The sequence below is a fragment of the Amphiprion ocellaris genome, chromosome 1 (genome assembly GCF_022539595.1).
Source record: "Amphiprion ocellaris isolate individual 3 ecotype Okinawa chromosome 1, ASM2253959v1, whole genome shotgun sequence".
Taxonomy (NCBI): domain Eukaryota; kingdom Metazoa; phylum Chordata; class Actinopteri; family Pomacentridae; genus Amphiprion; species Amphiprion ocellaris.
Genome location: NC_072766.1, coordinates 34,117,676 through 34,133,129, shown reverse-complemented (window position 1 = coordinate 34,133,129; position 15,454 = coordinate 34,117,676). Strand labels below are relative to the sequence as shown.

Below are 15,454 nucleotides of genomic sequence, written 5' to 3'. Positions count from 1 at the left end.
TTTCAAAATGTCCTGAATAAGTACTGTGTGGGAACACGATGGATCAGAACAACCCTACCTTCAAGTCAACTTCCACCCCATGTTCCTGCCTTTTTCACTCCTCCTCATTTATTCTTGTGCTTTTCTTTTCTTTTCTTTTCTTTCCATTCTATTCTTTTATTACCACCCATTGTCATTTTCTTCTTCTGCTATCTCATTCTTCTTTCCTCATTTTCTCCTCTCCTTCGGGGAGCTGCTCTCTTATCTATTTTTATCATGTGGCCTGGAAAGAAAGCAGACAGAACAGAACAGAACAGAACAGAATGGAGCAGCCATCCCACTCTTCACAATCGCCACTCTGAATCCTGTCATGTCCCCTCCTCCTGTGCTTTCACATCCCTTCTATTCTACCTTACAATCCTCCATCATTATCTGCAAGTGTCTGTCAGCATCACACTGTTTTCCTAAATGTTTCCACTTCTCAGTTTACCTCAGTTATGTTTGACCCTTTACACCTCTCTCTATCTCAACTTCTATTTCCGTCTGTTTTTGCAGCTCTGAACCTCTATCCTGCCTTTTTTCTCTTTCTCACACCCACCACAGTTTGTTCTTTCTTCTCACTATAATGGCTCTTTCTCTTGTGTGGTTGTGCAGGCCAATCTGAGGAAGTTCATGGACCTCATTCAGCATAATCAGGTGGACAAAGTGGCTAAGATGTTGGAGAGAGGCTTCGATCCCAACTACCATGACAGTGACACTGGTGGTAAGGCTGAACACAAACAAGCACAAAAAACAAACAATGAACAAACACTGGTGCAGATATCATTTGCAAAAAATAAAATAAAATCTCACTGTCTCTTTCCGTATTTGTTCTACCTAAACAACGAAAATACACAAATCTGGTGTCTGCATTCTGCACAAGGAAAATGTGGAGAAAGAGCAAGCTATTCATCCAGTTCTCCAGAATTCCATTCTCCATTCTGACCATCAATAACCTCAATTCATGCCAAGTGGCCTAGTTCCAGGAAATGTTCACCACTCTGAACACAATGTACTCGCATCATGGTCACTGGCTGCTTCCTGTAAAGTCTTAGTTGACTTCCAGGCTTAGATGCAGGTATAGAATTACTTATACGAATGTAGGTTAACAAGTAATGAGAGACAAGCGAGTGTCATTTCCAGAGCTGAGGTTGCAGTTAGTTGTTTAAATCTCCTGTTGAAGGATCAGTTTCCGAGGTTTTCATGGGTCCAACAGTTTGGATCTGGTTTTAAAATAAGATACCAAACTGTAAAAGTATCCAGAGACAGACATAACAAACAGACCTGATCCATAATGTGGCTGACCTGTACACACAAACATTTTCTTACTTGCTACTTGTAGTGTAGATGAAGTTTCAGTTCATATACTTGAATTTTGAAGTATTTGCTACTGAAAAGCGAAACAACGGATATGAATGGAATTTTGCAGGTAGCCAAAGAAAATTGCAGTGAGCTGAAGTCATACCTACCTTTCAACCAATCAGCTACTTGTTAGGGACTCATTAGTCTAAATGAATTCTAAATCAACACGAAAAGCTAGTGTTTGTAGCTTAAATAATCATTTGAACCTGGTTATTTTACTGAAATTATACCAGACTCAAAACAGACGAACGTCCATCTGCCCATATTCATATTATTTCTGAAAATTGAACTACATCAACTGGTGATCCAGCAGAAGAGCTATTGAGGAACACAGACAAGTTAGCTGCTGTTTTTAGATGATTTGCTATGTTGGTTAATGAGCTGTGATATGCAAACTGCTCTTTGCAGAGTTTACGCTCGTGCTTTTGGCTATTTGTTTGAACAACACCGACGTCTTCTTTGACATGGTGTCAGTTGGTTTGTGGTAAAATCCGAGAAATTCTTCAGTAAACGTCAAATAGGATAAATCTGGCGGTCTCCGTTGGGTTGATTCAGTTCAAAGTTGTGAAAATGTAAGAGTGTTCACAGGTAGTCTGTTCCTTCCACTGCCAAAAATAATGTATTATTTTGTGAACACTGTTGATGTAAAGCTTTTCTCTGTATGAAGTAACACCTGTCGTTGTCCAACCAATTAGAAAGTGGTTGGATCAGAGACTATCAGTGTACCAATGGACTAGTCTACTTGAACACTAAAACTCTAGATTGTATTTGTGCTTCTTAAAGCATTGAAAAAGCTGCCAGTTGTTTTCACTTGAACAACTTTCTGCAGTTGCTGTGAAAACTGTTGACAGTGAGGCTAGTGAAGGGTAGCTGTTAAACATTTCAAATGTTAATTTTCTTCTTTTATAGCAACACACAGAAACATCTATTCAACTGTAGTGAACTCACAATATGTAAATGTGAGAGGAAGCTTTCTTGTTAATTTGGGGAACTGACCTTTTAAGACAACCCAGAGGAACTTCTTAAAATTCTGGTCTTAGCTGATGGTGCCACAGTGGTTAAAGGTGCTTTAACAGAGATAGTGGTTTGGACCTGGTGCCAAATGTAAAAAGCCCCACTAAATGCCACAGGTGGTTATACCTTCAGAAAGGTACCAAACACGTAGCTGCTGAAGTGGAAGATGTTGCCCTGTGGGCAGCAGTGAAGGATTTTGTTTGTGCTGAGTGTGTTCCAGGTGTGAACATGTGAGTTGTAGCAGGTATTCCTAAGAGGAGAGTATGTGTTTAGTCAACCTGCTGCATCCTGAGTAAACAGAGTTACTGTAGCAAAAGACTTTGCTCTGTGTTTCTACACACAACCTCACCGGGGGGCAGCCACTGCTTGGAGTAATGAGCTGTGCCCTAATGTCAGTGTGTTGTCTACAAATGTTCCACAAAAACAAAGTGAGCAGGTGTTTTCATGCTACGCTAAGCTAGGATGATAGTCTTAAGTCCTCATAGGTTCACTTGGAGGCAGAGTCGTGTCTGAGGAGACTACAACCTGGCAGGAAAATAGCATATCATCTCCAGACATGCACTTCCACTCAGTTGCTCCACTGACTCCATTTGCCTTGTGCTTCGAGTTAACATCAGGCCTTGCTCTCAGTTGTACAGGAAAGAAATCCATCAGGAGGAGCACAAAACCCTCTACAGCAGCCTCAAAGGAGCAAAAAAAATTAAAAGAAGGCCTGCAAAGTTTAGATTTTCACAGTTAATGCATGTTCTCTCTGGTTGTCCAGATGAACTGTAGTTTAAAGGAACATACATTAACAGTAAGTGATGATAAACATAAACAATATAAACGAGTATCTTCCTAGACTATCTTCCTAGACTAATTTCTGAACGTATGAACCAAAAATAAACTTGCATCGAAGGAAAAAAAACTCCCTCACACTCTCAAGAATTACATCACAAACCCTGCAAAATCACTGTAACTTGAAGCGTCCCATCCTCAGAGGACCAGCAGTCTGGAGACCCCAGTGCAGTCGAAACACATTGAATAAATCTTGGATGTGGAGCTTGGATCTCTAGTTACTGCTGTCTCATTGCTGAGAGCCCACATGAGTCATTCGTGGCTTCCAAGTTGTCCTGAGGAGCCCAGAATTGTGTTGTTTTTTATAGGATCTGGTGTAAACAGTTTATTTTCAGCAGATTTTTGAATGAGACACACAGAATAAAGACTGGGAAAATATTATCATGTAAAAGCTTACCTGTGTTTGTTTTTTTCAGAAAGAATACCTTCAAGGACCGTCTCAAAGCTTAAAGTCTGACGATTCTTATTGTTTTCACAGTTTCTAGCTCTGATAAATGATGTAATTTTGGTGATTTATTTATTTTAAACAAAACATGGCTTTTAAACTCAATGGCAGGTTTTGGAGTTCAGATTATTAATTAAAGCTTCAAAACACAGTTTCAAATGCAAATTAATTTGTGCACTGTGATCTTTGAATAAAAGTGTAATATTAATCTTATCTATCCTTTAGATAAATTACAGGTGGAGACAGATGTTCTAATGTATACAGCGCTCTGTTTTGTGTTTTGAAGTCTTTAAAACTTAGTCACACATGGATTGAACTTTGTAGATGTGGTGTAATGCTATAATGATATTTTGAGAAGTTTTTATCTGAAAGCTGATGACAGTTGAGTAAGATACAGACATTTTAAAGTCACCTTCCACTGGAATATTGCTGCCTCTTCAACCTGTCTATGTCTCTCTAATCAAGCACTTTGGCTTCTGGGTGAGTATCCCGCTCTGTGAGGAGTCAGCAATCAATAGGATTGACAGGAAACTCTGAAGGCTTTTACTGAAGCAGGCAGTCGCGTTGAGAGCTGTGCTTGTGAGAGCCACATAATGTTCAACTCTACTGACACCTGGGGACACTAATCAGCTGCCGAGGACTTTTGAAGAGCACTAACTGCTCTACCTTTGAAAAAAAATAAATAAATAAAATCATCCTCTCTCAAGAGGCTCCTTTTTGTAGAGAAAGCATCACCTTCACGGATTTCAAAATATCTGTGGACTTACTCACCGAAAGCCGCCTGGAATCAAAAGCTCATTGCAATCATTTGGTATCCAGCACTGGTTTAAGTGCTATTGACATCACCTGAGTGATTATGTTTATTTATGACCGTTCAATTAATATGTGTCAAGGGTGTCTCAGCGGTGCAGCAGCTCTCAGCACAGTCGGTATTAAGTGGACAGAGATTGACCAGAAGTAATTTGTTCTATTGAACCAAATAAAGGTGGAGCTGAGAGGCTTGTTAGACGGCACAGTTTGAGAAATCAAGGCTCATTTTCATCCCTTCAGAAGAAGCCGGTTCCTCACTTGCTGCCATTCATCCTTTTACAATGTGAGAAATAGCTTTTACACACTTAAAAATTACCCGTGCTTCTCTATCACAACAAACATGGAGATTTCATTTCCTCTGATAGTATTTTCAGTGTCACTACACTTTGCTTGGTTTTCTGACTCAGGAAGAAGTATTCCACATTATAAAATGGCTGCTCTGCAGATAATTAAATCCACGTTTGACATTTTTAAGTGGTAGTCATCATACGAGCACTCATGGCCATCCACTCCGTAGGAAATTGCATCTTTTATTAAAGTTCAGGCCTTGACAGAGAGCAAAAACTTATAAAACTTATATTTTACGTCACTCATATGCAACATTTAAATTCTTTCCAATGGCAAAGTTCGTTGCAAATATCTAAAATTGTCCTATTATAGATGTCACAAATGGGATTCTAGATATTCAGAATTAAAATCTGACTAGTCACAATGAAATTGTTGAAATGTCTGCTTTGAATTATAAAAAGCAAAAATGTCATTTTGGATACTTAGAGTTGCAACTAGTGAAAATTATATTTGTGTCACTAAGAAGTGATATTTAAGATATCTTCACTTAATTTTTTAACCAGCTAACTAATATGAAAAATGTATTTCTCGTAGTTAAAATGTCATTTTAAGATATCTTTAATGATGCATGAATTCCCCTAATTGCCTCGATGAATCCGAAAATAGTCAAAATTCTTTGTCAGCATGTGGAAAATCAATTGTACATAGCATTAATTGCAATTCTTATTAGGGAAAAAGCCATTACTTTTATCTATAGTTAAATATAGGATGTCTGTAAATTGCTTTTCACTAGCTGATATGTAACTTATTCATGTGTATATTATATATTTTAACAAGTCAAAATTGTTTTACAGATATCTGAACATTTTGACATGTCACAGTGACATTTCTGCTTGTGAAAACAAAACCACTACTTGACACACTGATGAAATGTTAAAAGGGTTTGCTATAGTTTCAGCCACAGACTCACAAGCACAACAAACCTGCTAGCAAACAGAAAATCAAAACAAAACAAAGGCATGTTTTATACAGTAATACTAGAGGAAGTTTTTTTTCAATTTGAATTATTACAATCTATGTAAATCAAAGATGATACATGACTACTTCTTTCTGACCATTTGGAGCATCAGTACAAGTGATTAAAGCTGTAGTTTATTTCATTTACATCATCCAGCATTCGGTGGTATCACAGGTGGCTCCACTGCGAGTTGTGTAACTGATGGTGTTGATCAAGATGATGATGATGGTGATGATGATGATGGACTGAAGGTGCAGCCGTCTGACTCTGGCAGAATCACAGGCCAGAGTTCAGCTGTGTTTGGAAATGGAGAAGCTATTATTTTAATTTATCACCACATTAAACACAATATCAGACCAGGGTAATTCCAGGGAAAATCAATCAGTACCTCCCATCAGACCCCCTCAGAAAGAGCTATGCTATATCCCATGATATTGATGTTTGGTAATACAGCTTTAGAGTTTGATACCTGCAGTGGATGTGAGATTAATTTGGTTCTAGTTTTTAACTTTTCTTAACAAGAATTTGCAAAAAAATCTGCTCCTCAGCTGCACTTCTCTTGCGGACCACATCAGGTTGTCTTCCTGGATTTCCCTCTATTTTATTGTATGCATTTTACCCTCTACCTCAACAAGCCTTGCAGGGCCTCCTGCTGTGAAGCATCACCATATCATGATGCTGCCACCACCATGCTTCACAGTGGGATGGTGTGTTTGTAATGATGTGAAGTGCTTAGTGTAATTCTGTCTAATCGGATGGCCAAGAAGCTCAGTTTTGGTTTCATCAGACCAAAGAACCTTCTTACAGTTTACTGTAGAGTCTCCACCATGCCCTCTGTGTGAACTCCAGTCAAGATTTAATGTGAGTGTCTTTTTGTTTGTTTGTTTGTTTGTTTGTTTGTTTTTAGCAATGGTCTTTTTGTCATGCTGATAAAGCTTTGGCTCGTGAAGAACAGTTGCTGTATGCACAGTCTCTCCCTTCTCTTTTATCAGCCTACAGGAAGGTTGTAGGTCCTTCAAAGGAGTAATAGGTGTCTGGGTGGCCTCACTCACTAGTCTCTTTATTGCACAGCCACTCAGATTTGAAGGACAACCTGCTCTTGGCAGATTTACGCATATGTCATTGTCCTTTCATTTCTTAATGATGGCTTTAATTGGGATATTCATTGGGAAATTTTCTTGTATTGATCCCTTGACTTGTGCCTTTTCAACAACCTTTTCACAGAGTTCCTTGGGGTTTTCTTTTGTCTTCATGGTGTAGTTAGATCCAGGAATACTGATTTACCACTGACTGGACCTTCCAGACACTGGTGTTTTTATACTACAGTCACTTCAGACACATTCACTGCACTCACTTTACTCATTGTGTGACTTATTGTACCAAGTGGCTGCAGCTGTGCTGAATTTGGTGAGTCACTTCGAAAGGAGTAAATACTCATGAAATCACTCAATTAACATATCGTTCTAATTAATTGACATTACTTTGTAGAAATCTTTTTTCACTTTGACATAAAAGAAATTAAAATTCTTATCAAAAATAAGCTACATTAAGTTGACCATGATTCAAGGGTGCAAAGTGATGAAAGAGAAAAACTACCAAGGGGGGGATGAATGCTTCTTAGCAACTACATGCAATTTTCTTACAACTGCAGAAACAGTACTAGTATTGTAAAATATGGTGAATAGCAGAGAGTCTAATAGGGACACATCTGTTGTATTAAAGTGTCTTGTTTTGGTGACCTCATTTGGAAAAATTCAACAACGTTTTAACCACTTTAAAGTTTTTTTTTTTTAATACTCTAATTAGTTGCAGCAGACAATTGACCTGCTTTCATCTGCCTGCTTAACATCAGTTCAAAAGACGTAACAACCTGAGCAATGATTGAAAATGGTGAAAGGAAAACTTTGCGAAAAGGCAACCTGATAAATTATACACAGACAAATGTTGATCACGCTTTCTGTCATATACTCTGGAGCTCTGAAGCATGCACTTACAGGTGAGCAAAGTGTCATTCAAATTTAAATACCCGCCACTCAACTACGGTGAAGAGACTAAAAATGAGTCTCAGGCCTCCTCTGAGTGAACTGTGGTGATGTTTGTTGGAAGTGGGAATTTAATGTAAGCCAGCTGCAGGAAACAACCTCAAAACATCTCAATTTTATGAAGCATATGATGCAGCTGGGAGTCTTTTTTTGGAAATTCATCGTGAGAAAATGAGCCAAAGAAAAACTACAACTTGAAGTGATGCTTATCTGTAACTTTTATAAATACTAGAGGAGACACAATGAAGCGAAATAAGTCAGATATGAACCTTACTGCCATTTTCATCAATTTCATCCATAACTGATAGCTTGCAATTGCTAGAATCTTCCCCTTCAGTTTTTCCATTGGGCATTGCATAACTACTTCCATGGACGCAAAGGACTGGCACAGTCAGAGAAAGAAAGAAGGACATTTTATAATAAACCAAACTTGGAACAGTCAGCAGAACTATGTGCTGATGTAAAGCTACAGAAGATTGAAGTTAGATTTTTCTGCGTGAGCCATCAGATTCATTCAGGTATCACACTGTCAAAAAAAATCAATTTTGGTAATACACTGATAAGCCAGACTGTGTTCCACATTGCATACTTTTTCTTTTTACTTTAAATGCTACATCTGCCCTTACAAAGTATGAACTGTTTCACTCAGTACGGATACAACTGGTACATAGGATTTCTTCACCTTAAGCTTTGACCCTTGCAATCTGTAGTGTGAAATGAGCTGTCATCTGTCTGTGGACTTCTGGTGGCTCAAGCTTGTTTATACTGTGCAAGACCATGAAGTGTGTGTGATGTGAAGTACCTGCACAAAGGACTGTGGTTCAGAATCCACAGAATCCATGCTGGTTTGCATCCTGCAAAATCTGACCGGCTGAGGCAGGACGTTGTGGTATTTTTAGCATACTGCATTTGATATACTGTGTATTGAGACATGCTAGATCTTTTTCTGGCATACATAATTGTATGGAAGTATAGATATTGGAATGCATCCCAGAACACTAAAACCACTTACACCCTAAGTGATTATCTCGTTACAATGGCTCCTGTCAGTGGATGGGATATATTAGGCACTAAATGAACAGTACGTTTTTAAGGTAGGAAAAATGGGCAGTATAAGGACCTGAAACTCATGGCTAGATGACTGGATTAAAGTGAATTAAAATACCTGGTGCTGGGGGGTATTTCTGACATGCAGTGGAAGGACAACCAGTGTACCATAGACAGGGTCATGGACAGCAAGGACTTACTGATGGATGTGGTGTCCAAGTGTCCATGCTGACCACCACTGAAAGCTCCTACGATGAGCATTAGACTTGGACAGTGAAGCAGTGGAAGCAGAAAAAGATGAACCCGTGAAGCCAGTGTGGTGGTCTGGACAATGTTCTAGTGGAAAACGTTGGTCCTGCATTCATGTGGCTGTTACTTTGACCGTGTACACCTCCTCAAAGTAGTGGAATTTCCTAATGTGCTCTTTCAGCCACACTGCAAACATTGTTCAGGAATAGTGAAAGAAACATGACAAGAGTTTAAGGTGTTGATTTAGCCTCCAAAGTCTCCATATCTCAAACTAATTGAGGATGCTCTCATAAAACAAGTCTGAACCATAGGTCTGCTGCTATCGTCTGGTTACCTGATACCACCGGACACCTTCAGAGGTCTGTGGAGTCCAGAAATTGATAGACAAGAGAGGAGCATTTTAACCATATTATGCAGGGGTTTTTGATATTGTGGCTGATCTGTATGTAATCAAAAATCAAGGAAAACCTCCTCTTTACTGAAAATAAAGGGAAGAAAGCTCAAAAAGAGCATCAGAGGAGGGATTCCTTTTCCAGGATGGATAGAAAAGCAAAATGACGATGCAGACAATGTAGAAAAAAAGTATTTCAAAAAGTAAGCTGTGGGAAAACTGAATGACAGTACTGCCATTCTTTAGGATTGACTCTGTTTCTTGTTTTATTATTATTTAGTTTTCATCTGTGCTGGTGTTTAGTCAGCATTTCTCCACGTGTCAGGCATCAGAGGGACACTTAATTTGTCGTCACCTTATCTCTCAAATTATAGATTAAAATGAAAGATTTCCTGTAAAGAAGCAGTTAGAATGAGCAGCAGAACTGAAATTACTGTTTTTATACCTTGTCGTACCAAAATATCATGTCTGCGTGTTTAATGCAGTAATTATACAGTTCACTCAATCAACAGATTCAGGCAGTGCAGATGGAAAATGGAAAAAACTGCTGACACTGAGGCGGACCTTCTGTGGTACTTATAGCTGCTTTAAGTAGCCGATACCAAAAGATGAGACAAAAGCTCTGTTTGCAGAAGACTAGTATTACCTCTGTGTGATTTAGAAATTACTCCTCTACATCTGTATGTCACATTCAGATTGATAAGTGAAGCCTGTGTTTACTTGACTTTTGTTTACATTATGATGCTACTGTAACGTTTGGAGCATTTTGGGTGCAAATTCAGGCTACCCGGGATGCTGCACAGCTTGGAGATGCATTCACACACACACACACACACACACACACACACACACACACACACACACACACACACACACACACACACGCACGCACGCACATACACACACACACACACACACACACACAAAATAAAATCCATCAGAACAGTGAAATTATCACAGGAGTTCTGTGCTTGTAGTTACAAGTTGTGGACCGGGCAGATTCACACAGCATGAAGATCACAGGCAACCTCTGCAATTATTACAGATTAATAAAGGTCCTCAAGTAGAACTAGTCCAGTGTGAATTGGTCTGAATATGCTGAAACAAGCATTGCTTATCAGGTGATTTCACTTAATGAAATACCCTACAGATGAGACTTAACAAGCTTGAGCTCACCTGTAAATCAGAAGCACTTCATTAAACCCAGCAGGGAAACAGTTGCTCAAGATTGTGGAAGTTGTAAAAAAGCAGAATGGTTCTTTGTATTTTTGTACCAAAGCATATACCACATGTTGGGTATCATCCCTGGAGTCATGTGCTTTACTGCTGTGTTTTTACTTGAGGTCTTTTAAATATTTGCATTATCCAACTGTACCTTTGAGCTTTTAAAAACCCCTTTAGAAGCAGATAAATCTCAGAATATTGTTTAGCTCCAGAGTAAGGCTCCTATATTATTAAAAACAAAGCTGGTGGATATTTTTCCATCATTAACATATCTGCTGGGGTTTCCTTTTTCTATACCTGCTCTCTGTTGTGAACTTTAACATACTCTGTGTATGTTTTCTGCTTCTAGAGAGCCCGCTGACGTTTGCAGCTCACCTGGACAACGTGTCAGAGATGATCAAGGTGCTGAGGAACGGAGGAGCTCATTTGGACTTCAGGGCCAAAGACGGCATGACGGCCCTCCACAAAGCTGCAAGGTCCAAGAACCACATCATACTCTTGGTAAAGAAACTGGACAAACCAGCACTTTTTCATCCTTTCACATCTGCTGACCTGTGCACTGCAGGATGTCTTGGTGCTGGCATGTTTGCTGCAACATAATCAGTTTTTAATGCATGCATACCTGTCAGTTAACAGCATGATGACCTGATTAAGGGCTCTGACTGTTCCAGTAAGGAGAGACAAGTCCTTTTTTTGTTATTTCTTGGGGGGTTTTGGCTGTCAGTCCTATCCAGGAAGCCAAGACGAGCAAATTTGTTTCATCTTTAAAATCTAACAATGCACTTTCATGAACAGGGGATTTTATAATTATTTGTTTTCTTATCTTCTGTGTCAACTTTGATATTTTAATTAGTTGTGCTTTGTGTTTTGTGGCAAACTAAAGCTCTTTATAGCGTGTAGAAATGAAGTTTATTATGATGGTAAGAATGATGGCGAGGATTGCTATTGTTATAAGTCTTATATTTAAAAGAAGCTTTTTAACAAAACTTACAAGGCTGAATTTGAATCGGCTCCGGAGTAGCTACAAATTTTATGATGACCTAAAGCAGACAAGCACACTCAAAACTTTAGTGCATCGGTCGATTTTGTTTTAGACCAATGTAAAGAAAACATTCCAAAAATCCACACTTTGTCTATTTGTGCCTGTAAGTTTCAACTGTTTTCTCAAAAGGAGCTTCTCTCTGTTTACTCCCACACATTTCAAACTCTCCAGTCTCAGTCATAGCTTGATTTATAGAACATTTTGATTCAAAATGCATGTAAAAAATAGATATTTTCCTGGCTGTTGACAGTATTTTCTGATTCATAGAATAACTACAAAGTGTCAATCACAGCCTCTTATGTGTTAACAAAATTACATAAAATTTCTGAAGTTGACGTTATCCAATGTCCAGATTTCAGTTGTTAAAAAACAATGCAAATTAGCACATTTTTAGATATTTATAATCTCATCTGCGAACTTAAAGTTAATTTTAGCTTTTAAAATAAGAATGATGAATAGGCCATTTCATAATGATATTTTCTAATCGTCTATGCCGCTTTCTCCCGCTTTGATAATTTATTTAGCTGTACTTTGTGTTTTGTGGCAGATTAGATCCCTTTATAATGTGTAGAAATGAAGTTATTATGATGGTATTAATGCAGACTGACAAGCCTGAATCTGAGTATCTACAAATGTCATCATGATCTAAGGCAGACAGCTACTGTACAACTACCACTAGTTGATTTAGGAATTTTGTGATGTTTTGTTTTAGATTAGCTTGATTAATAGAACATCCATCCATCCATTATCTATACACCACTTAATCCTCATTAGGGTTGCAAGGTTGCTGGAGTTTCATGGTGATACCTGTCATCTAAAAATGCAGCCTTATTCAACTGTAGTGTCTCACACATCTCTTTGCTACCTGTTATTGACTCCTCCACCTCACCCCTCACCCCACCGTCCCCCATCAGACACTGCTGGAGCTCGGAGCGTCTCCAGACTACAAGGACAGTCGTGGCCTGACTCCTCTGTATCACAGCGTGGTGGTGGGAGGAGACCCGGGCTGCTGCGAGCTGCTGCTGAACCAACATGCCTCCGTCTGCTGCCAGGACGAAAACGGCTGGCATGAAGTTCACCAGGTATACACGCACGCACGCACGCACGCACGCACGCACGCACGCACGCACGCACGCACACACACACACACAGACACACACACACACACATCTACTTTCACCAGGTACACACACAGACACACACACATCTACTTTCACCAGGTACACACACAGACACACACAAAAGCACAGAGTTTTTTTGGTTTTTTTGTGAAGCAGCTTGTATTGTGAAAGGCACACACAGCCTTCCCCCGACTGTGGGCGACCGTCTTGGCAGCCGTTCAAGTAGATAAAGCCGTTTAAAGAGAGCCACCCTGCAGCAGTGACAAACTGTGAGCGTCCCTGTGCTTGTGCGCGCGCAAGTGTGTGTTCCAGCCATCAGCTTTATCAGATTGCTTATATCTCTTTCCCTGACGAGTTGAAAAAAAGTCTGCCTCCCCCATCTGTCCCATTTCAGACGCGATAACAATCAGCTGTCAGTGAACAGTAGAATAGCTGCTGCTGGTTCACAGTTCAAGGTTGTTTATTCATTCATAAAATCCTGGAATATTCAGTGGTGAACATCATTTTCCTATATATAAAACACACTATAAAAAAATCATTTGAAGTTCTTTTAATAATTAATCACCTCTTGTGTTTCCTGGGCCTCATTCTCTGGTGACAGAGTGAGTCATCTACTGAGGGCTGTAGTGAACCAAAAAAAAAAAAAAAAAATCCTGGTCTTCTGAAATTGTACCTACTCTTCAACTAACTGATTGGTCGCAAGAAAAAAATAATCTGCAGGCTACTAGGGTGCTTCAAAAAATCCTCAGCCTCATACCTAAATAAGGGGCCTAACACACATGTAGTGGTATAACTTTATACAATAAAGCCTTATATCATAGTCCACAAAAACTCAGAAGTTCAAAGCAGTCGAGGAAAAAAGAAATGTAAAGAATGCAAAGAAATTACGACAAACATTTGAATTTTTGTGGATATTGATATAAGGCTTTAAAGTATTCAGTTAAACACAACATACAGTTAAGCTTTGTTTCTGGGTGAGGTCGAGAACTTTTTGAAGTACCCTCGTATCTGTAGATAAACAAAATGTGCCACCTGCTAACCTTATATGCTAAAATGAATTCTAAATCAACATACAAAGACAATGTAACTCTTCCAGTTTGATACAATGAAGGCCACGCATCATATAGATGTCTTTTAACATTTGTTTTTCTCCTCAGTCAGAATTAAAATATTTATGAAATGACGACAGAAAATAACGACAAACTTGAAACTACAAATCTCAAAAATGACTGTTGTTTGGACAGTTACAGGTAGCATTTTCTGCATTTTAACCAGTTTTTTAAAAAAAATTAAAAAATAAATACTTAAATGGTTAGAGCAGACTCAGCCCAGCATGCGCCTGTATATGTTTATATGATTTCTGAAAATACAACTGTATTAACTTGTGATTCCAGCACAAGAACTATTGAAGAATATAACACAGACCAGTTAGCTGCTGGTTTAAGATGATCTGCCATGTTGGTTGCTAAGCTTTGATATACAACCTGTTTTTACACTCAACTTTCTGACCTATCAGTTTGAACAAAATGCAGCCACATTAATGATTTCTTTGACATAGTTTCAGTCAGTTTGAAGCTGACTCTGAGTAAAAGTTCAGTAAATGTTCAGTAAATCAGATGCAGCAATCTATGTACGCTTGGGTCAGTTCAAACTTGTGAAAACACAGGGATGTTCACAGGTAGTCTCTTCCTTCCACTGCCAAAAATAATGAACTAATCCTGGAATGCTGTTGCTAAAGGGCTCTTTTCCTTATGAAGTATCCCTGTTAATAGTCCGACCAATGAGAATTTGGTCAAATGAGAGCAAATCAACCAACCAGTTGATCAGTCGACTGGGACAGTGAAGCCCTATATTCACTAATTGATCATTTGTGTCTTGTCCAGTATCATGCCAGGATATTTTGTCTGTAGAAGGCAAAATAGTTCTATTACTGTGCAGTCCAATTGCCATCTGTTGCTCCAGGCAGCCACCCAGCGCTAATGATGAAATGAGCTTTACTTACTTCCCCATCATATCCAGATTTCTGAATTTCAGCAACAAAATTAATTGATTTTGGTTAGTGCTGCGGCAATTGGTCCATAAAAAGACAGTATTTATTGGATAATATTTTAATCAGCTGAAGTCAAAGGTGCTGGAATTATAATATGAGCCTGACAGTTTCCACATGATGCTGCTGCAACATCAGCGTTTAATGCATGTAGAACTGTCCGTTAGCGGCACAATGAGCTGATTAAAGGATGCCTGTTCCAGTAAAGTGAAGGCTAAAGATGAGCAGAGATGACTTCTGCTGTCACTCCCTCCTGAGAAGCCAACATGATAAAGGGATGACACCGCCGACTTTCCTTGCGGAGGAGCATAGGCAAGCAAAATCTTAGTTTTTTGTTTTACAGTCTATCGTCATTTTCAAACTTTTATCAGCTTTAACCCCATTAACTCCATGAGGACGTCTATAATCCACTCTCCTTCCTTTGTTTCAGTTTGCCTACACACGTTATGTCAATAATGTTGAGGAAATTTGGTATCATCCGATTCAGGAAGTCCTCATC

General features: G+C 39.0%; 1 protein-coding gene across 4 annotated transcripts in view; it reads left to right on the top strand.

The window, feature by feature from the left end:
* The window catches only part of shank2b (SH3 and multiple ankyrin repeat domains 2b), a 305,290-nt gene that overhangs the window by 98,596 nt on the left and 191,240 nt on the right, over positions 1-15,454 (top strand). For all 4 annotated transcript variants that reach the window (XM_055009730.1, XM_055009711.1, XM_055009729.1 and 1 more), the window contains 3 exons: positions 634-742; positions 11,095-11,246; positions 12,702-12,869. In XM_055009730.1, the coding sequence (XP_054865705.1) occupies positions 634-742; positions 11,095-11,246; positions 12,702-12,869 (429 nt within the window). The remainder of the gene's footprint in view (positions 1-633; positions 743-11,094; positions 11,247-12,701; positions 12,870-15,454) is intronic.